This window comes from Lissotriton helveticus, chromosome 12, assembly GCF_964261635.1.
Source record: "Lissotriton helveticus chromosome 12, aLisHel1.1, whole genome shotgun sequence".
Taxonomy (NCBI): domain Eukaryota; kingdom Metazoa; phylum Chordata; class Amphibia; order Caudata; family Salamandridae; genus Lissotriton; species Lissotriton helveticus.
In genome coordinates, this window is record NC_136073.1 from 875,413,478 (window position 1) to 875,437,014 (window position 23,537).

General features: G+C 45.1%; 1 protein-coding gene across 9 annotated transcripts in view; it reads right to left on the bottom strand.

Moving 5' to 3' along the window:
* LOC144799484 (SURP and G-patch domain-containing protein 2-like) overlaps nucleotides 1-23,537 on the bottom strand; it is a 71,595-nt gene that overhangs the window by 40,453 nt on the left and 7,605 nt on the right. For 6 of the 9 annotated variants that reach the window (XM_078670820.1, XM_078670821.1, XM_078670819.1 and 3 more), the window contains exons 2-3: nucleotides 19,058-19,100; nucleotides 3,734-3,834 (exon numbers count right to left, since the gene is read on the bottom strand). In XM_078670820.1, the coding sequence (XP_078526946.1) occupies nucleotides 3,734-3,827 (94 nt within the window). In that variant the 5' untranslated portion in view covers nucleotides 3,828-3,834; nucleotides 19,058-19,100. Of the gene's footprint in view, nucleotides 1-3,733; nucleotides 3,835-17,217; nucleotides 17,313-19,057; nucleotides 19,101-23,537 lie in introns of all 9 variants that reach the window. The other 3 variants (XM_078670823.1, XM_078670825.1, XM_078670824.1) reach the window with 1 other exon arrangement.

Sequence of the window (23,537 nt, forward strand, 5' to 3'; positions counted from 1 at the left end):
AGCTGTACTATGGCCATTGGATAGTTCTGGTATTATCCTTACTTTCTGCTTCATAATACGGGTAGTTGAGGGTTTGTCGTTTGCCTCCTTACTTCCCTGATTTTTCCTTAATTGTCTCTGGGATTTTGTTGGTTTATCCTCTGCTTGCATGTGACTGATTGGTATGTAGGTCGGGGCTGCTTGCATGTGACTGATTGGTATGTAGGTCGGGGCTGAAGCGTTTAATCCTGACGGAGCCCCCCCCCCCCCCCCGCCGTTTTCTTCCCTTTTCTCTTTCCTGATGTTTTTAGTTCTTTATTCCTTTTGGCCCTGTTCCTGGCAGGGGCCGCTGCATACCACCCCCGCCTTTTTATCAACATAGGTCTTCTCGAAATGAAAACGTTGCCTAGGGCCTCGGCGGGATCCTTTGTAGTAAATTGCTCTGTGGGATGTAGAGTCCTATCGAGGATTACCCCGATTTCCTCCGCTGGTTCATTTTCTGCGTTTTCCTCGATGGGTGGTATTGTTGCTATTGGCCTTACCATGCTTTGCATTTGGCTCTTTATCTCCACTAGTTCTTCTTCGATTTTTTTTAAATTATGTTTCTGGGCTTTCATCACTCCATTGTTTGAAAGTGTTACTTCAAGGATTCCTTGTAGTACCTTCTGCAACAACAATATTAATTCCATCAAGGATGATGTCTGTGTTACCGAAAGCTCAGAATCCTGAGTATTGTTTTTATCTGGGTTTTCCTGGTGATCAGTACTTGTGCCATCTTTCTGCAGTGGAATTTTTTGCGTCTTGTGGCACTGCGGGAGTTGATCTGGCGCACCTCCCCAGACGTGGCTCTGGTTCTGACTTTCGTTTCCCCTTTGCCCTTCATTCCCTGATGATTGTAACGAGAACATTTTTGGGGAGGATGAGAGCCGAGGTGCCGACATGTGTTGATTTAGACTCAGGAGGGTCAGGTTTACCAGTTTGGGAGTCTCTCTTCCCTCTTCGGTGTCAATGGCTTCTTCTTCATGGAGATCTCCCGACTCTATCCATATCTGGTTTGCTACTGTCGTACCTGACTTTTCACCGACCTCCCCACCATTTTCCTCTCTTTCTCCGTCATGTTCCGATGTTATCACAGGATCTATTGATTTGTAGTGTTTCCCTACAAAGTCCTTTATGGATTTTGACGCTGCCGTGTTCTCTTTCTGTTTCGAAGTTGATTGATTACACCCTCTTTTTGCCTGCTGGGCATTCTTCGTTGCTCTTTTAACTTTTCTTTTCTTGCGTCTCCCCTTGCTGTTGTTCATGGGGGATGCCTGGCTTTCCTGGCTCTCTTCCAGCGATATTGAGCCCTCGCTTTGTTTACTCTTTTCTGGTTCCTCCGCTGTACGTGATTTTTGCCCTCTTTTGGGTGCCATTTCTAGGTTTTTTTTTGTTTTTTTGTTTTTTTTGTACCTAGTCTATGGTTCTGCTGATGTTGGTTTCTCTAATTAGTAGGGCTTAGATTACAATTTGTTATCCTTCCCTAGGAACTTTCACTTACCTCTGTTATGCCTTCAAGCCTTAAAGCCTCGCTGCCTTGCCGCACTTGTAAATCCCTTTCCCGGCGGCTGCGGCTTTCCCCGGTGATTGTCCTTCTTGTGGCCGGTATGCAAGGATCGCCCCTATGCTTCTTGTCTCCTTGCTGCTTTCAGTTGCCTCGAGGGTTAATATTTAATTCTGCCGGAATGACCAAGCCTACTGCCCCCCCCCTTTAAACTGCCTTTCTGTTGGTGTGCCTCTACTTGTTCTTAGAGGCACCGTTTTCCTCCTTTATATGCTCCCTATAGGGGTGGGGGTTTAACAGGCTTTTTGGTATTAAAGGGCAGAATGCCTTATTTTGTGGCTCCTCGCGCGCCCTATCTAGCACACTGTGTGCAGCTGTGGGGTCTCCCTATTGCTCGCAGGCTCTAGAGCTCCGTTTCAACTTCTTACTCTCGGCTTGTGGCCGGCGTTCTACAGCATTCTGATGCCTAACTGTGGCGCTCGGCCAGCCCTCCGCCCCGCGCCGCTCCACGCCTCTTACCCTGTGGGTTCCACGTTACTCCGGGGCTGGAGCGGGGGTCGGGGGGTCACGCGGATGTCTTCACAGTTAGTCACAGCTGTCGGCTCCCGTCTCCTCGTCCTCGGTCCTTCTTGTTCGTGTGTTCGCATCCGCTCCTGCTCGGCGCTCAATTCCTTGGTCTGGTCACAGCTGTGCGAGGCGAGGCGCTGCTTAGGCTCGGCACAACAGAGCAGGGGCCAGGTACAATTATGAAGCATATTGATGCATTTCAATTCCGTTACGACGTTAAACCTAAAAATCCTGGTTGAATTACAATCCCTTTAATTAATTGCAGTTTACCAGTGGCAAATCTGTTCTACTTATTCCAGAGTCAGTGCGCGGACTTCCAGTTTTACTTTTTACATTATTTTTACTGGTCAACACCATGCAAAGTGCTGTTAGCTAAGAGGACAGGAGCAACTGATGGCATCACACAGAACCAGAGGCTGCATGGCAGGTTAGGTTTCCAAAATCTTTCACCACCCAGGGGGCAGCATATCTAATCCTTGAAGACATGCTACCAAGTGAAAAGATCACCGATGTCAGTTTGTCACCATTTAAGTGTAATGAAACACAACAGAGGAAAGACCAGCCTTTTGTTACATTAAATGGGATCAATTACTTTTTTCTATGAATTTATAGACCTGTCCAAAAACCCACAGGAAATGAGAACATTCTATTCAAAATATCAATAACCTTTGAGTCTAAAGAGAAAAACTATCAGCAGCAAGCCTGTGTCTAACAGATTAGGACAATTTGTTTTTGGCATTAATAGTCAATTTTATTGCAGAAATTGAAATGATGAAAGGGATTAAATAAAAACATTTCTAAAAGTTCTAAATACTTACTAATGTTCAGAGAAAATATCTACTGAGACTTTTAAGCTTATGCTTAATCATGTTTCTGTATTCTCCAGATGTTTATATAATTTATAGTCTTGGAGGTGTCCTATGCCAAACTACAAAGTCAACAATGTCAAACATCCAGTTTCCAAATGCAAAACACACTAACAAAAACAAACACAGGAGCACATGAAATCAGAAGGCTACAATACCAAATTTCAGCAACACCAGAGAGACCCATGCTTCAGAATTGCAGATTCATGTGAACTCATTGGTGCATACCAATCTGACAACCACCATTCGCTGTCGACCAAGACCCTTTTTCCTCCTTTCACAGACCAGAAGCTGATCTCTAAAGTGTATGATCAGGTCTACCTTCTTCCCCATACAGCCTCCACAGTCCTGCTCCTTTCACCCGCATGTACATCCCACACCCAGAATAAATGGGAAGGGAGAAGAGGGGATGGGAAGAAGAGCATGGTATGGTCAGCTCAGATTACAGAGCGATCTGAAGAGGAAGACAGCCAGACACAAGAGTAAGAGTTAATCGTGCAGAAAGATGAAAACTGGTACCCACGTGAGCTGAGGGGAGGCCTGCCACACCTTCTCTTTTCATTCCTTTTGCACTTGCTCATGCACAGACACAAAAACTGGATTTGAGAGGAAGAAGCAGTTGAGGCCAAGCAGATAGAGCACCTGGTGTAGGAGATGTGCTTGTTTAGAGTAGTTCTAGGTATGTAACAGGCCAGTAATGTTTCTTGCCCATATACACACCCTGTTACAAAATGCAATTGTCTTACACAAGTTAATCAAGACCTGTAATGGACAGTACCTTGCAAGTCCGAAGCAGCTATTGGGGGTCCTTTATATTTTCCAACCAGATCAAGCATCAAATCCGTGAAAATATCATTCGGAATAAAGTCCATTTTTCATCTGTGGAAAAAAACAAAACTTTACTAACAAAATTCATAACATTATTAATAATTAAATCACCTAGTATTATGAAGTCTTTATCTTTAACACATTTGTAATCGAGGAAGAATGTTCGAGACATATGTCTTGGAGTATGGAATACTGGTTATGTACACTGCATTAATCGGAGCTATTTATGGCAAGTATACTAGTACCACGGCCACAATCTGGGATCTAGACAAAGAAAGGATGTTTCACTAATAAAGGTGATAATTACAGCACTCAGTACCTTCAGGGAAAACATATTTACTAAAAAGATAATGCATCTAGGAGGACCAAATGGCACCTTTTCAACAAACTGAGCAAAAATAAAAACGTCAAAAAATTTGCGGCGTTACTACTATACTTTGTCACCTTGTACTCAGAATAAGAGTGTTTGAGATAGCAGGTGAACGGACAAACAGAAATGGGGTTTGTCAGCTGCTTTGATGTTCTAAGCTTTTTTGACGAGGAAAGCTGGTAGTCAGTGACAAGACAGGAGACTGTTTCAAACACTACTCGGGCAACTCAATAAACCCTCAAGACCCTAGGCTAGAATTCCATTTCTATTTCTGGAACCATGGCATAGTTTACACCTGTCTTTCTTTACTGTAAAATTCACAGCAGACAAAATAGTGAAAACATAAAAAAACTACACATCCCGTGTTACCATCTCATGTGTCATAACCCATTACACCAATCACCATGCCATATCCCCTTGAAAAGGCTTCAAAACCATCTGTGTCACTTTTTGCAACAACCCGAAGCAGGTCTCCGAGTTCAGGAAGCGGCGTGCGCATGCGCGTGCTCGGACAATTGTGGGGACCAAAGCAATTAGTCCGATTTCTGTCTCAATGCTTCAGAGCACTATTGTGCTCAGGGGCCCGATTGCTCCGTGGTTTCCAGCCCACAAGTGTTTCATAGCGGTGGCACCCCACACCTGGTCACCGTCCTGGCTCTCACAAACTCAGACAACATAGTTTCAAGTTTATGGAAGAATTGAGGGCACAGTTTACTAGGCATTTATTAACTTACAAGTGGTCCTTCAACTACCATTGTTTTCCTTATCCTGAATAAGCCTGAGCCCGCCTCCCCTAGCCACAAACACTGTACCCTACATTCAGTGCCAGCCAATCAGCCCAGGAGACCTCCCACCTTAGGTGCAACCATTCTGTCTTGTTCTGAGCAAGCAACTTCTTCCCACCCAGATGGATGACCCTCACCCTTCCAGCGTAACACTCACTTTCCTTTTGGGCAAGCGCCTGCTTCCAGCCCAACTGGGTGACCTTTCACTTCCAGTGCAACCACATTTCCTTCCAGGCAAGCATCTGCTTCCAGCCTGCCGGGTGACTATTCACTTCCAGTGTAACTATCCATTTCCCTTGGGGCAAGCATATGCTTCCAGTCCATGAACGGATTGATAACCTGGGTGAAAGACTCCACCGTTCCTTGCAAGGTGACCTGGACACCTGTCCACTACCTCATCGGGGCCACAGGCCCTGTCCTCAGTTGTTTCCTTCTGGTTCAACCAATAAGGCCGTTGTGGTAGCCTGTCTGTACCCCCTGGGTCCTGACCATCACCTGATGTGACCTGTCCCCTTCCAACCACCTGCCAGGCCTCCGATACCAAAAGGACCTCCTGTAGGTCACCTATGCCTCTGCAACAGATATTCTTCAATGTACCTAACATCTACTGCTTGCTTTCTCTTTGTATGGGTGGGTGGATGTGAGAACGTGGCTCCATATATACTGGACTAGAAGGAAGTACAGTGTGTATAGAGTCCACCAACCCCAGAGGTATAACAGAGGTTAAAGTCAGAACTAACCTTACTCTCCAAAGTGGTAGCTTGGTCGAGCAGTAAGGCAGCACCAGAGGACAGTGTAAAGCATTTGTTGTACACACTCAGTCGGCAAAAGGTTTCACACACATGTACTGAACTCCAGGCCAATTGTTTTTATATCCACAGATATAGTGGTTTTATTTTAAGAACCAACAGTTATAAAAATAACTTTTTCAAGGTACGAGTACTCTCATGTAAATACTTTGCAGAAGAGCAATACGTTTGTACATACAATAATTACAGGATAGATAATAAACAACTCAGTTCTTAAACACACTCCAGCATTGAGCTCAATGGGTTTTTCATTGGAAAGTACAATTGATTACTTTATGGATTACTTTGGTAGTTCCAGGACTATATCTTAGATTCAGCCCTGGGGTCTATGCTGAAACCCGATTAGCAAAAACGTTTTAGTTACTGTGATGAATTTTCCTGAATATAAAGCGGTTTTAAAAGTTCACACTTAGAAACTTTCAAGGTGGTTCTGACAATGTTATCCAATGGGAGGAAATTCAGGTTACAGGTAAAGTACGATCACGTTACTTTTGTAACCCAGCACTAGTCTCCTAGGGCCAGCACTGGGGGCTTAACTCAAAACAGGTAGGTAATTGCATTTCAGTATTTCGTACGATTTTTAAAGAATATTTGCAGTTTTCAAAAGTAGACAGAAGAAATTTCATAGAAAAGCAGACAATGGGTTCCTATGGAGAAAATACAGGTTACTAGTGAACCCGCTAGGGATTACTTTTGCAGTTCAGTACTGGGCTGAAAGGTACAGTACTGGCTTCTCTCCTGATCACAGGTGAGTATTTTCGAATTTGGACTTTAGCTGATTTTATAGGAATATTTTCAGTTTTCAAAACTTCACACTTAGAACATTTTCGAGTCAAAATGGGTCAATGTTATCCAATGGCAGGTAAGTGAATTACCGGTTTCCAGGTGAGTACTTGGTTGGTGAAGTTAGGGTTCTGGGCTTGGACTCAGGGGTCCCCCAGGGTCAGGTGAGTACAGTTAGTTCAGTCCCAGCGGCACAGAGGCGACCGGGTGCAGAGGTAGGTAGGCCCAATGAGGGAAAGGGGGCCTTCGGTTGGTGGCTGCTGGCTAGCAGGCAACGCGGCTCTGGGAGCTGGGCTCCTGGTCACTTGCTCTGGGCAAGGGGGGGAAGCAGGATAGGGCAAAGAGGTCTCAGCCAGCGGCACTCTGCCAGCTGGGTGCAGGGTGCTTTTGAGTTGCCGGGCGCTCAATGTTATCCAATGAGGATCTTGAAAAAGGAACAAAGGCTGCAGGCTCGGGGACGGTGACTCTCCAGGGGCGACCAGCACTTCGAGAGGTAAGTTGGGATGTTGGAGCACAGGTAGGTACCCCAAAGGGAGGCACAGGGGGCCGCCGGGGCGCCAGGTGCAGGGGTGTCTTTGGGGGTCGGAAAAGCTTAACCCCGGCTGGTCGCGGTTGGGGTGGCCACTGGTTCTGAGTCTGCAGGCATCGGCTGGTTCGTCAAGGAGGGTCTTTGAGCACTGGACCTCGGGTCCAGTCGCCAGGGGGGACGTCCTCGTGGTCTTGGTTTGGGTTGGCCCGGCCCGGGCTCAGCTGGTGCAGGGTGGGCTGGTCCGGAGCTTCCTGGTGGGCACCAGGTGGGTTGTTGCAGCAGAGCCACTGCTGATGGGAGTCCAAATCGTCGAGAGGGTCAAGGCAGGCAGGTCCTCTGGGTGTCCCAAGGTTGCGGTCTGCGGAGGTCGCCCGGTTTAGGCAGGAGCAGGTTCCAGGATCAACAGGCTGGTAGGGCTGGGGCCAAGTCAGTTGTTGTTGTCCTGTTAGCAGCTGCACAGCGGGTCTTCTTCTTCTTGATCTTCTTTTTGATATCGGGATCTGAGGAAGGAAGGTTCAGGGAGCCCCTAAATACTAAATTTAGGGGCGGTACAGGTAGGGCAAGGGCAGGGACCAATGGGTCCCTGTCCTGGGGTGAGTACACCCCCTAGCCTGCTCCCTTCCTGTGGGAGGGGGGCAGGGGCCTAGCTGGGATTGGGCAGGACTCCCCATCTACAAGATGGCCGGAGCCCGGGGTCGTGCTTCACCTCGCCTCCTCCACCTGAGGGGTGGAGTTGGCACAGGTTGGCACACCCCCCTTCCTGGCGTAGTTTTTCCCGCCAGTCTTTCTGCCAAAGTGGGGGTAGGACTGGTGGGGGCTGGTTGCTGGGTACAGCAAATGGTCTGGGAAGCTCTCAGAGGCGGTATGCCTTTGAATCTTTCCCCTGTCCATCCTGGAGGAGGAGACATAGCACCTCGCCCAGGATGTGCTTTGTTGCAGACCCAGGAGAGCTCACCCAGGGGTCCAGCAACATGTCTGCTGTGTGGCAACCTCTGCAGCCACTCAGCCAGATGTGGATTGTAGGTTAGGTTTTCAGTGAGGCATCTCTAAGATGCCCTCTGGTGCATTATACATTAAATCTCACACTGGCATCAGTGTGGGTTTAATGTGCTGAGAAGTTTGGTACCAAACTGGTCAGTCTTCAGTGTAGCCATTATGGTGCTGTGGAGTTCGTAATGACAACCTCCCAGCACCATATACTCTTAATGACATCACTGCACTTACAGTGTTCAGGAATGGCCCTGGGTACTGTAGGGGCACAGGGCTCATGCACCTGTGCCCACACCACTGGCATAGGGCACCTAGCTAGAGGGGTGACTGATGTATGCCAGGGCAGTGGGTTTGCGGGCATGGCACACAGGGATGTGTGCCATGTCGACTCTTAGTTTAGTTCTGTACCTATGCACTCACCCTGCAAAGGCAGTGTGTGGGTACCAAGGTACAGGGCCCATAAGGGTGGCACAAAATAAGTGCTGCAGTCCTTAGGGGTCTTCTCTAGTCACCATGCCCTGGGTACCTAGGGTACCATTTACTAGGTGCTGATAGGTGGCCAGAGATGCCAATTGGGTTTTGTTTCAACACAGTTTTTAGGGAAGGAACACAGGCCCTGGGTACCTGGTTGGCAGGGACCCAGGGCACACTCAGTCAAGCACATCAGCAGTTCAGAAAAAAGTGGGGGCATACTAAGGCAAGAAAGATGGCACTTTCTCACAGTGGGTCTCCACGCAGAATCCCCAGGAGAAAGAGGGTCCCTTGCCAGGCACCTTGCAGTTAAATACCTTCCCTGTCAAGGCCAAATTCCCATCAGTAAATGTACGACTCGGCTGAACCAGCACAGGCCCACTGCCCATTAACTTTCCTGCCTTAACTCTCTCCCTCTTATTACCCCAGCCCAGTCCGGGTACCGTTCACTGGGGGTGGCCTTCTCCAAGTCCCATGGTCCATCCATATCTCCCACCCGTTCCAGAACCAAGGGGCCCACTCGCTGCCAGAAGAGTTGGAGCAGTCGCTGCATGGGCACTCGGATACAACGCACTCCGACAGGTAAAGCTTCCTCCACGCCTTGGAAGAACTCCCTTGGGATGTACCAAATTTGAATACAAGATATTCCCGAAGAGCCTGTTATATTGAGGACCTCAGTACACTACTACTAATATTTCTGTGGTATTACTTGGGTAGTTCCCCACACTCCGAGTACTCCGGTACCATCCTACAATATGGTTACCCCTGGTTATTAAAGGGTGTTATTTACTACCATACTGTCCTAATTAAAGCTTAAGTATAGCAGAGTCTGATCCCTATGGTGCAGAAAACTGAGAAATTCTGCGATGGCGATGACCAATTTCATATGGAGTAGAGTTTGGTGGAAGCTTTCGATAAATCAGTACAACAACCTGTTAATAAACCCTTGGCTGTTGAACTCCAACCCTTCACCAGGCAGCTGAAGAGGTATGCCCAGAACATGACCAAGGAAGATACCGCAGCAAATTCTGCCATACAGCCCAGTGACCGCGAGCCTAAAAAAGGTTATGCCAAGGCAAAAACAAATAAATAGCTAGATTCAGAAGCTCTGGATTAACTGTCTGAAGCATACCTCACACACCAAAGGATAAACTACAGGGGAATAAGGAAGATGATGATTCAGACATTGCGTCTGATCATTCAACCTATTCAGATAACTCCCACTGGTATTCCATAACCAACCCCTAACAACTAAAGAAGGGATCACCCCTTTCAGGTGCAACTACACCTTTGGTGGCACACACAGACTCCTTGGTTTTGATCCAGATGGCATTGTACATCCCGGATCTTCAGATCGGTCCCCTTTACACCAGTGGCAAATTATGTTCAATCTTGATTGCATAAAGGCTTCAACAGACAAGTGAGCAGTTTACTCAAAGCCAAAAGGTCACTGTTCTCACTGGCAAGGTAGCTGAAACACTGGAGCTAGAACAGAACATGACAACTTTCCTAAAAAAAGTAATGGACCTGTCCAGCGGGCCGGCCAAGATAAGTTATTAATCTCTCGGCCCACTATCACAAATCTTGGAAATGGCAGTGAATTCCAAGGACACAGGTACATCCATAGTCCCCGGGTGTCTTGGCCAGCTGGGCACAACGAGCAATTGGTCAACTTGGAACTGCCGATTGTGCTCTTGAATAAAGACAATTGACTCGTATGTGGGCAGACTCAAAGTTCTGTGAACTTGTAAAGGCAGAGACAGGACCAGTGACTAATGGCCTTTTATTTGGGGAACCCTTTGTCAAGGCTTTGGGGAAATTTGTGCATATGTTTACTCAGTTAGAAAAAGACCAAGTATCTTTAAAGAAAGCCTTCCAGTCTGACCATTTTATAAAGGACGGACGATAGGGAACAATCATTGGGTTAATCCAATTACCAAGGTCCTCAAAGAGGTTTTTCAAACTGCAAACAAGGTAGCTGGTTCAATAACGCATGGGGAACCAGTGTTGAGAGTCAAAAATCGTATATCTGAATAATAGGTCAGTAGTACCTTTAAAGTCCTAAAGAGGGCTTCTCAACACTAGGACTGGAAAATATCCATTTACATCACTTCTTCCAGGTCCTGCAAAAAGCCCCAGACCCTTTTGGGCACCCAAAGGGGCTGAAACATGTCTACCACCTATCCCGACTAGTAAGTGCAGTGGACTCATAAACTGTCCAACTACGCACAACACTGTTTTTAACTCTCCCCATGCTCCGAACTGATTAAAGTTGAAGTTTAGGCAGTGTGAGGATTTTTTTAAATTCACTCCACTCGAGCACCTTCACTTTTTCCTTTATTACTGATTTTAGGAGAGTAGGGTCTGCTTCCTATGGTTACCCCCACTTTTTGCTGTGTTTAACTGGTTTTTCGCCTTTAGTCTGCTGTGGCCCGGCTAATCAGAACCACAGCCTAGCTGTTCTCTCTTCAAATTGATACCATGTACTTTAGGTACATACCAGATTGGCTACTGGGTCACCTTTGTGAGTCCCTGTATATGGTACCTTAGGTACCCAGGGCATAGGTACCCCTGAGGCCTGCCAGGGGCTGAAGCATGTATGTGCCACCTGTGGTTAGCCTTCCAAACTGACACCCCAGGTCTGCACTTGCAGCCTGGGTAAGGTGGTGTAAGCACTCCTTACTTATAAGATATAGTATACCTATATCTACCGTTACATATAGACACATATTAACCTATAAGTCACTCCTATGGCAGGCCTTGATAATCCTGAAGGCAGATTGCTTGGTTTTGTGCGAGAGGGTGCCCTAGCATGAGCTGAGCCCCTCTGCAGCTTTTGGAAATATCTCCTTATAGCTGTTCTATGATATAGCAATACCATATACTCTTAAGTGCATTATAATCCTTGCGGTTAATGCTAACTTTGGTTTGGCTTTATCAAAACATGTAAGGTGTCAAACACTTTGGAATACTACCTCCCCACCAGTTCTGGCGGTGGGGGTAGCATTCCACCCTTCTAGAGGGAGAAGACATGCACATACTGGTAAACCCGGATAAAGTTAAACAAACAGAGCCCCAGCATCACAAAAGGGATGCTGCTGCCACAGACACGAGTCTGTCCTCCTGCTGCTAGACGAAACTCCAGCAGGGGAGGCCTGGACAATAGGTTTCCTGTCCAGAGAGGTGGTGGCACCTCCCCAGACAGGCTTTAGTGTATTGGAGCAGGGTGGGTTGCATTCAGTGAATGCTTTTCAGACACTGCCTGGGGCACACAAGGTGCTCCATGCATTTCCCAGTTCAAACCGGTTGCTGGGGCACTCATCCCCAGCTCTGGCGCTAAACTGGACAAAGGGGAAGGGGTGTAACTACCCCCTCCCCAGGTCCACCCATAGATGGGACTATAGAGTTAGTCCAACCCCTACACTTGGTATAAGTATAGGAACCCAGTCCCTAGGACTTTAGATTACCCTGGACAAAACTCTGCAACATATATCTTGGAACTTTGACATTCCATATCGACTGGAAGACAGAAGAAATCTCCCTTGTGGTCCAGGAGTGACCACCCTGTCCAAACGAGCACCAAAAGCATCTTTGCCGGTCTGCATTTTCGCGGCTCCCGCCGGATCCCAAAGAATCTGCGACACAGGACACAGACTTCCAGACATATCTGAAGCTGACCCGAGATCCCAGCAAAGCTGAGACCCGTAGCTGACACGAGAGACGTGGGACCGGAACTCCTGGACATCCTGCATTTTTGCAACTGCACCTACTTCCCGAGGTATCCCGAAAATGTGCATTGGGGTATTTGAAGCCCCTGCCCCGAGCACCTTTTGCACTGAAGTACAGAGGTCAGCTCTCCACGAGTGACCCATGAGTCCCCTTTCTTCACCGCAGCTTGAGGCTCCTTCGCGGTTCCTAGTGCGTTGGCTAGTGAGCCCCCACAAAGACCAATCTTTTGTTTCTTGAGGTTTCCTGGTTGCTCCAGACGCGCTCCAACTCCCCTCCAAAGGAAGAGTCCCGCAAACCTTGCTGGTCTGCACCGAAGCCAATCTTGTCATCTTGCGTGGGTTTCTGTTGCCAAGGCTTGTTGGGTCCAATCCGGATTCTGGCGCTGCAGCACTCTGCATCCTTCGTTGGACAGCTCGAATACAGCTCCTGGTCATCGTCGACGCCTCCTGGCCCTTGTGGCTGAAGAGTCAAGCTTCACCTCTTTCATCTAAAAACACCCAGCATCGGCTGGCATCTTCCTATCGCCATCCTGTTCACTGGCTAGTGACCCAGACTCTGTCCCCTCTGCTTTCAGGTTCTTCACAGCTCCGATCCAGCCTTGGATCCAACTGGACACTTTTCCTCTGGTCACCTGCAGCACTTCCTCGCAGCTCTCCATTGGAATCGACGACGAAACCCGACACCAAAAGACGCCTATGCACACGGCTTCCCGGGGTGAGGTAACACGAGTACTCGGGTGCTCCCTTGGGCCTTGACTCTCGAAGTGTCCTAGTCTGTAAGGGTTCCATCGTAGTTCACCTCCAAGAACCCTTAATCTTTAAAATTGAAACTTGTTCGTTCTCCATAGAAAGTCAATGGTGATTGGCGGCTGTGGGCCTCCTGCGTCCCTACCATGGGTGGTTCCTGGTTGCGCCAGCGATTCTACAGGCCCTAGGCCAGCTTTCTAACCCTCACGTGGTTCTTATACCACTATTTTAGTATATGGTTTGTGAGGCCCCTAGGGCATAGCGTATACTGTGCAACTTATCGCATGCTAATTAAGTTCCGTTCCTTGTATTGTACTTCTACCTCTGACCTCATAAAGAGTCCAGAGGGGTGTGTGTAGAATAAATACATATATATTTGATATATACCTTGTGTGGTGTACTTTCATTTGGTCATTCAAGTGAATATAGAATGGTAAAGCAACTTGCTTAACTCGTCTCTAAGTCTTAGCCTGAAGGCTGCTCTCCACAGATACCACTAGGATACGTTTCTCTAAAGGTTGACTTTAAACCTACCATCAATAATGGTCGTTTGGACTGGTGCAAGGTGCCCACTAGAATAGTGGCCATCATATGCCAGGCCAACTTCTCACACTGATCACTGCTGAAATAACCAGTGGTTCCCTCCAGGTGGAAGAAGCATAAAAAGAAACCCAATGATGATGCTGTCAAGTATCTGATTAAGGCGGAGAATCAAGAAGTACCGCCTAACGACCTGTTTACGCGAATGAGGGTTTTTCAAGTAATGACGGCTAGAACTCCCGAACCATGGTTGCAGGTACAAGTGATCCATTCACTACTGATACTAACTGATTACTAGGAAGCTGACCCTTCCTGAGTCCTGGCACGGCTCAATTATCAGCCCGATACATAAACAAGGTAGCAAGAGGCTTCCAAACAACTACCGCCTTATTGCTCTCCTAGATGTGGAGGCAAAATATTTTGCTGGCCTTATCTTGGAGGAGTTAAGATCATGGGCAACTGAAAATTCCATCATGCCAATCAACCAAACGGGTTTCTGCAAAGGCCAAGTTACCACAACCAACCTAATGGCACTATCACTGCTGATGGAAGCAGCAAAAGAAACTAAGTCATCTCTATTCTTTTCATTTATTGATTATACTGCTGCATTCGACCACGTAGACCGAAACAAACTTTGGCTGAAACTGGACAATTTGGGAATACCTAAATACCTATTAGACGTCCTAATACTGCTCCACTCAAACACCTGGATTAAAATCAAACTTGGGGCTGGAACACACCTTTCAAAACCCACAAGGACAACAAAAGGATTAAAACAGGGATGTCTACTTGCACCGATCCTATTTAATCTTTTTCTAGCCGACCTACCTGGGCAACTAGACAAATGTTCCAACCATGCACCGAAATTAGGGAAAATCCCCCTCTCAAACCTGCTTTATGCGGATGACCTGCTGTTGATAAGTCGGACTCCAATGGGTCTGCAACATCTTTTGAACACAACCCATGCCTTTTCAGTAGAAAATGCACTACAAATAAACTTCAATAAATCAAAGGTGATGGCAGTGAATTATAGGAAAAAAAAAGAACCCCTGCTGGTGCTTGAATGGCGAAAAGCTCGACCAGGTCACTACATATAAGTACCTGGGAATAATCCTGGACTCAAATAATACCTCGAGGGCGCAGTTCAAATCTTTGCGAGGGAAGGCTACAATGACCTATTTGGCTCTAAAATCATTGAAGGTCAAACTACCTGACCTTACACTCAAACCTCTTCTCGAAATATTGAGTGCCAAATTAAAACCGACTCTCACTTATGGGAGTGAATCACACCATGGTAAGGATGCGGCGTTGCTGGACACACTCATTGCCAACTCATACAGGGCTATTTTTAATCTTCCCAAATACGTCTCCTCGGCTCAGATTCGACTAGAATTCGGCATCTTGAAACAAACTCTAGAGAGGCGGAGCGTGTATGCAACAAATTGGCATAAAATTTGCAATGCAGATGCTGGATCTTTATGTGCAAACCTAAGGGAATAACTACTTCGGCACCGCAACCTCCCGCCGAGAACCTACCTATATGAATCACTCAAAGTTCTAGGCCTGACTGATACATGGGAAACATCAATAGATCTCTTGTCTTTTAAAAAAGTAGCTTAAAAATCAGCTAGCATCATCTCAGCGATAGAAGACAAGAAAGACCTAGCAAACAGAGCACACGGATGGCTAACGGTGGGTGGTTATGTAAAACTGCGGCCACAAACGTACTTCAGCATCGGCATGAAAATAAATGTTAAAGAAAAATTCTTAAAATTACGCCTCGTGGTAATTCCCATACTTCCACATCTTCCACCTTGGGAGAGAAACAATCCTTCACAACAGTGTCGCATGTGCAAAACCGACAAGAAGGACATAGTTCATGTGATTTGCATCTGCCCTAGCGTAAAGGACTTGAGGTTCAATCTCTTACGTCCTTTTTTTAACCTACATGCCGTCCGGACCTGCAGACAGGCAGCCAAACTGTGCTTCTCTACTAGCGACATCAAATTGAACTGTCAAGTTGTGAAGTTTTTTGACCTAATAAGAAAGAGACTTAACCATGCTAGATGAACTTTTTAAATCCCTCGAGGGTAACCCTGTAATTTTAATGCATCCTATTTTTATTAAGTTTAAAATAACAACAACTATGGACGTTTTTATAATTTTGTAAAGATTTTAATTAATCATATAAAAATAAAATATTTACTTACTTAGAGTGGATTATAGCTCCTTCTACCTCCCCCACCCTTGATTTCAAGAAGTGGGTGAAAGAAAAACATGAATGACAGGCCACAATCTAATAGACAATATCTGGTTGAAAACTCCCCTAGATAACTGCTATACACATACTTTTAGTAAAATCAAAAGGTCTTGGATAACAATTGACATAAAAGCCCATTGGTCTGCTATTGGCTGTGAGCCTAATGCCTTTGGGAAAGAAGGCAAGAAAGAAAAGAAGATGGCAAGAAAGAAAAGAAGCAAGAAAATCAAAAGAAAGCAAGAGGAAGGCAAGAACCAAGAAGGTGAGAAAGGTGATAGTAATATGGAAAGAAAGACTAACTGGCTGGATAGCAAAGATAGAGCGCCCTCACAAGCTTAGATTCAGGGTTAATGTGAGCTGCTGGCATGGTGTGAAAAACCCCCAGAAACAAAGGCCAGAGTTCAGTTCATTCTTTATTCATGTTTAGACACAGTCTTTAAAACATAAAGTTCATCATAAATACACTAAAAACTCCAAACCCCTACTATAAGACACTAATCCAAACATTTTTAAGAAACTTAGCCAGTGCACAAGCCACATCAAAAAATTCCATCCTTAAGTGAAGTTCTAGTGCTTCATTTCGACAACTGATATATTTTTTTTTTAAAAAGAGGTTTTGGTCAACAAAAATGATGACAATCCATTAAAACATGAACTTTGAGGTTATGAAACGGAAGTCCACATGTACAGTTATTCTCTTGATCTAAAAGGGCTTCAAAATTCTCCGCTCTTATATAACGCGCATTTAATCCAGGCTGGAACTTTATTAGTGGTATTGGTAACCAGGTATCTGGTAATGCCGATAAATATGGGAATACAATTATATTTTCCCATGAATCTAACATGTATTTTACAGAGGGTGTGTTCCTTACATATTTCCAGTCCGCCAGTCTACTTTTTTTTTTTACAGGCTGTTTTTAATTCTGCCTTATAAATTGAGGCTTCAGCTTATTTTTTATTCTAGTTTTAAGGTTCCTGCAATGTCTTCCAATCTTTTCTTCACCTTCCTTGCCCATGGTAATTCACTTCTTTCGATTTCAGTAGCACAGCAGGCTGATATCTTTTAAGTATTCGGGACCAATAATTTATACCAAAAACGCAGAGTTAATTTATAAACTAGAAAGTTCCAGGCTTGCAATTCTGTTTCTAATCTTATTGTCTGAGACATTGCACCTTTGGGGAGGGCCAACAGTTTCTTCAGACATTTGCTTTCACACCTGTCGCAACTTTCCTCCATACTAATGGCTAACATCTCGGCCCCATAGAGGCATTGGAAGGAGACAGGAAGTGATAAAGCTGGAATGTGCCCTGTGCTCTCATCTCATACAAAGCACCCAGCTATCACACCAGACTCTACAAACAAAGTCAACACTAAAGTAATAATAAAGTAAAACCAAAAACACTGGCACTGAAAAAAACTACCTTATGTGTGGTTGTGCTCCTTTTGAAAGGGCTAAGTGCAGTCACTCAAAGTGAAGTTAGCCAGTAGCTGGAGTAGGCTGACCCATTGCCCCATGCTGTAGTGGGCGGAAGCAATATGTGAATGACACAAGAACAGACCAATAGATGAAGAAAAACGGCAGAAAGCCCATTTATGCAAGTATATTATACACATTATTTTAGTAAAATCAAAAAGGTTTTGGCTAACGACAGAACTAAAAAAAAATATATTGATTTCAAGCATATCGCTCACAATCAATGCTAAATGAAGAATTCGAACATGTTCGACAAGCATTGGTGAACAGACTACAGACAGCTGCCAGACTCAAAACATAAGAATCAGTGTAAACGTATGCTTCACAAAAGGAACATCCTCAATCTGAAGGGGCATACCCATGTAGAGTAGGAACTATCAGATACTAAAGAGGAGTTTGCTTTTGTCTCCCAGGATGCCGAGGAAGAGTTTGATATTGTGATCTGGGACTTTTTATGTTGAGTTCTACAATGTAAGAACCAAATATATTATTAGGGTCAAATACTTCACGCAAAACTGTTGCATGCGTTATTACCTCCCTATATCTGAGAGCTGCACATTAGAGAGGGGTACTCCTCAAGGCTGCCATCATCAGGTAAACCAGCATCACAGCTAGTCCAGTTTGACGAGGTATCATGACAGAGTAAACTGAGAAAAGTCCATACCTTTACTCTGGGCTCTCTGAACTCAGAGGCGTATATTGCGGTCCCTCTCAAGTGTGAAAGTGACAAAGTGCTTTATTTGAGGAATTACACTTCATATGCAAATCGGCACAATTCAATTCAGTATTGTTTTGGATCACATTAATTACCAGGGCTAGCTGCATCGGTAACAATGGTTGATCTTCCCTTTGCCTTTGTGTTTCTGAGATGCACACACTTTTATCCCAAATCTAGATTCAAGAAATTGGAGAAAATCCTAAACAAACTGGTCATGGAGGGGGTTTGGTGGTGAGGAGGGGGGATGTTGGTAAGAGGAGGAATGTAAATTGAAATGTCTAAGGTCACCCTCGAAAAGTGTAGTCCGACACTACCAGACATCCAAGCAAACTGCACTCTGTAACCAGCTGGTTCCTACATGAACTGGCCAGTGACAGGGAGCTACTAATGGCAGTAGCAAGGAAGACTGAACTAGACAAATGGCTATTTAGCCCCATAATTTGGGGTGCCATTGTGTCACACTTTATAAAGTTAGCCACACGCCAATGGGGACAGATGCAAGAATGTTACTTAGCAATGCAGCATGTGCACCACTGGCCCTCTTTGTGGGGAACGCCCAGCTACAGCAAAGCAGCAGAAGATAAATATATCTCGCATTAGAAAATGGATGGTGGCCAGTGAATGCTGACTTACTGATAGCCACGTATTCACCCCAAATAATGTGGCCAGGACGCCTGCCAATTTTTGCCTGCATCTGCCAATCTCAATCTATAAACCGATTGTATTCACTCCATGTTCTTCTGTGTGTGAAGGCATGTTCTAATACTAATGCAAGGCTTATGTGAACATAAATACAATAGCTCACTGATCTTTAGTAGCATATGGCAAATACAATGCAAAGGCCTGCCGAGTAAAGTGGGGGGATTTACAGATACTGCACCATCAGATTCGGAACACTGACAATGATGAATAAGCATCAAGCTCTCAAATAAACCTGTAGCAAACCCTGGCTGTAGGGAAACGGATGCTGATACTACTGCGCTGGTATGACAGATTGTCGCACAAAAGGCTTGCATTAAACAGGATACAAAAAAAATGCAAACAAAACTAAACTGCAAAAGCAGCATACCTGAAACAGGTTGTGTTCTGCTCAAGTCTACCAGCAAAGCGGTCTGTAAAAGAGCAAAAAGAGTAATTACAATTAGTGTACATGCACCATTTGCAGTACATCAGCAAGTGTGAAAAAACATATCCCGGTGAAGAATCAAAGGATCACCATGGTTACATGCAGCCTAGTAGAGGATGAGGATCATGAATTACATCAAACACTACCATCCATGTAGAGTCCTTACACTTCACAAAGAAAGGTAGGATTTGTTGGGTACTGTATCCAGAAACAAGGGGCGATCCATCATCAGCTTTCACTGGTGCGGACATTTCTTTTGATGCACCAGATACTTTGGGGAAACCGCCAGTAGACTACAGAATTACAAAAATAAATAAATCTGCTTCTTCTGTTTAGGTATTGGCATGTAAATCGATAACAAGAGACAATCTGCAAAAATAACACAAGAAAATAATTTATAGCAAAAATACCAATCAAAAGTCATAAGGGCCGGATCAGTGCCTCATATTTAGGATATACACCTAAGATACATTTATATTTTGAAAAATCTAAATGGAACGCATCGACATACTGTGTGGTAATCCTCAAAATTTGGCATAGATCCCACCCTCTTGGGTTAACCAACCTATTTCTCGAGGCCTCAAAAGTCGATGTAGATGTACATTTGTGCAAAAAACAATTTTAGACCTAGAGTAAAGACACAGATTAGACCGACGACGTTGTTCTTTCACTGAGCCTATTCTCATGAATTCAGGAAGCAGACTTAACAGTGTCAATAGAAAGCAATTCAGTTAACAATCCCTTTCATCAAGTCACTTCTGCAGATGATCCACGGTTTAACGTGCTCCAGTAGGTCAGATGGCCCCGTAGGTAGAGAGAGACTATGATACCGTTGATCCTTTTGTTCATTCTGTAAATTGTGCTAAATTACTACACCATGTGTACGCGTTCTCCGTTATAGGATCTTTGTGACTGTAAAAATACTATATCTTTGTAAACACTACATTTATTTTGTTCCTACTTTTCCTATTAGTAAAATTACCACATAGTAAATCAAAAGCTCACCAAACTAAATGAAACAAAGTTGTTCCAATCAGCATTTAATACCCCGGATGATTTTTAAAAAATTACTCTCACTTTCAGGGTGTCAGATGCGACCACAATTCGATCATTTATCACTGTGTAAGACAAGCCCTCGGTTCATGTATATAAATATTTTTAATAAACTTTATTAACATTTTCATCAAGACAATGAGACATGATCTCTTCCAGCAAAATGACAGGTTTGAACCAAAAGAAATGGAATACAATATAGTGGTGTACAATCAGTCATAGCCATAATTAACATGTATTGAACATTATCAGCATGTACCTTCTAAGGTGGCACGTATCAGGTAGCCTGTGTTGAAGGGTAAACGCTTCTTATTAGGGTACATGACTTTCAAGATCATATTCAGTCTTTTCTCCACCTTATCAAGCGGTCAAGTAGTACATTCTTCCATTTCCCTTTTATTGTCTTTCTGGAGTTATTGATCTTTCTCCTCCCCCCGTGTTTCGTGCGTGGGAGAAGAAGCTCGCTATGAGTTTCTGTTTGTGTGCTACAGTATACCATGTCCCTACTACAATCTGTAATAGTGGGGATCGGGCCCTGTGACCAACGTTTTGCCACACTACGTCGAGCTATTAACAACCCCATATCCACTAACCTGCAAATTGACTTTGGGAGTTGTTTAGAGTACCCCCTTAAAGCCAGAATAGGGTCTGGCATAATTTGCATGTCCAAGACAGCACTCGAGCCAGCATAGGGTCTGGCATAATTTGCATGTCCAAGACAGCACTCAATTCTTTAAACACCAGGGCCCAAAAATTGCTAATCCCCGGACATATCCAGGCTAAGTGCAGAAAATCCGCCCAGGTTTCTACACAGCGATCACATTTAGCTAAGTCTTTCAGTCTATATCTACACTATCTCTCCGGCGTGTAGTATACTCTGTTTAGGAACTTAAAATGGATGAGCCTGTGTCGCCCATCCCTTGGTTCATTATTTCCCACTCAGCAGTAAGGATAAGACTTTTTAAAATGTAATTGTGTTAAAAATGACATTGTGAAGCAATTTTTGCACTTCATTTGTTGTCTTTGACTTCTGTCTTCAATCTAAAAACATTTTTTGCCTGGAGTCAAGTTTTATTTTTACATCATTTCCCCGTGGCATCCTTCTGTGACATGCAAATTCCAGTGATTCTGACCTCACAGACTGGAACCTTCTTCATAAGTTGACTCTAGGGGCTCTTCCGTGTGAGAAAGGCCTCTAAATGGAAAAGGCCATGAATTTGGAGAAGACACGGATTCTGATTTAACACTACGCTTAGCCACTGCTCTTTTTCACCCTGTATACCGTGGAAGCCTACTTATGCCACACTGAAAGGTAAGTGATACAAAATGCAGAAATACCTCAGCATTGTAAAATGCTCCATGCCTGAAAGGCTTCTTTTGAAGGTCAGTCAGTTCATCAAACTGGTATTGAATAGCATGGCTAATCACCCGTGAGGGTATCCTGGGACAGAGTGCTGCTGCAGGGTGGCTCAGTTGGAGATGGTCCAGGAGTCAATAGGGTTTCTAATCACATGGACTTCACCTTTAGTTTTGTAGGAAAGTGGGTTTTATTGCAGTAACCCCTCCCCACCATTCTCCAATGTTTGCCAGATTTCTGATGCACTTTGACTGCATGTGCCCTGGGTCCCTGCCAATCAGGTTCCCAGGGCCTGTGTGCTTTCCCAGAAGAGTATCTTTGTTTCCACAACTGGCATACCTCAGGCCCACATATACGTCCCTTGTAAAAGGTACCCCTGGTGCCAAGGGCCTTGTGACCAGAGAGGGTTACTAAGGGCTGCAACATGTATTGTGACACCATAAGAGACCACTCATCAAACACACTTACACAGCCATTTCCGACTGTGCATTTTGGTGCAGACAAAACCTAAGAGTCAACATGGCACACAAACTTGTGTGCCATGCCCACAACCACTGCCTGTGGCATGGGTAAGTCACTCCTCTAGTGGGTCTCACAGCCTTAAGGCAGGGTGCACTATACCACAGGTCAGGCCATAACTGCATGAGCAATATGCGCCTACAGTGTCTAAGTCCATTCTTTGTCATTGTAAGTGCAGTGAAGCCATATTGAGTACTCGGGCTATGGAGTTTGTCATTTCGAACTCCACAGCTCCATGATGGCTATACAGATTACTGGGAAGTTTGGCTATACAGAATACTGGGAAGTTTGGTATCTAACTTCTCAGCACAATAAACCCACACTAATGCCAGTGTGGGATTTATTGTAAAATACGCTCAGAGGGCATCTTAGAGATGCCCCCTGAAAAATGTTTAACACTCTCGTGTCCAGCTGACTGGTATGCACAAGCCTGCCACATACACACACGTTTCTGAACCTGAGGTGGGAGCCCTTCTGCTCTAGTGGGTCAGGGACAAAGGCTGCTTGGACACATACCCCAAAGCAGGAACAGTATTTAGGGCGGTCAGCCTCAAAGGCTTCCTTACCTTTGATATGCTAGCCCGGGCCTCTCCAACCAGTGGCGATGCCCGCCCCCTTGACCAAGCCCCACTTTTGGCAGCAATGTCAGCAGGAAATTAGTCGTCAGGAGAGGTGTGTCGCTCCTCTGCCAGGGCCACCCATAAGGTGCCCTGAACCGAGGGGATCACTCTCCTTAGGAAATCCACCATCGTGAAAGGAGGGATTCTACCCAATCAGGTTAGGGGATGCCCCATCTGTAGGAATGTAGGATCTGCTTTTATGGTTACCCCCACTTTTTGCCTGGTGCTCTGCTGTTTCTGACTAATGTGACTGGGATCCTGGTAATCAGGACCCCAGTTTCTGTGCTTTCTTCCCTAAATTAGTATGGTAAGTACTTAGGTACATCCCAGATTGGCCACTGGTGTACCCTTATCAGTCCCTAGTTTATGGTACTCAGGACATAGGAACACCAGGAGATCACTCAAACTGTAACTACAGGCCTGCCATTGCAGCCTGTGTAATCTGGTGCTAGCACCACTTACAACAGATAAGGAGATGAGCAACATCAAAAAATAAAGCTGCTTGATTCACAAAATAAAATTGATGAAAAGGAAAATTATGGAAGGAGATCTAATTTCCGATTCATAACAATAACGGAAGGGGCGAAGAGCATGGGCAATCACCACAACATGTTTAAATTTATGGAATAGTTGATTAACTCATATCTTGGAAGATGAAGTTAAGCCCGTCTGCTCGCAGCCACGTTACCAAGGATTGAGCATGGGAATAATTTTCTAAGACCGTAGCTGAATCCTATCATGTGTTAGTGGCCTTATTGCCAGTGGCAGACCTACATTTGCCCCTACCAATAACCCACTTTCCAACAAGAAAGACATCTCTCAAAACACCTGCCCAAAGAAATATTATAGTATCACTCTAGGCACTGGAGGAATT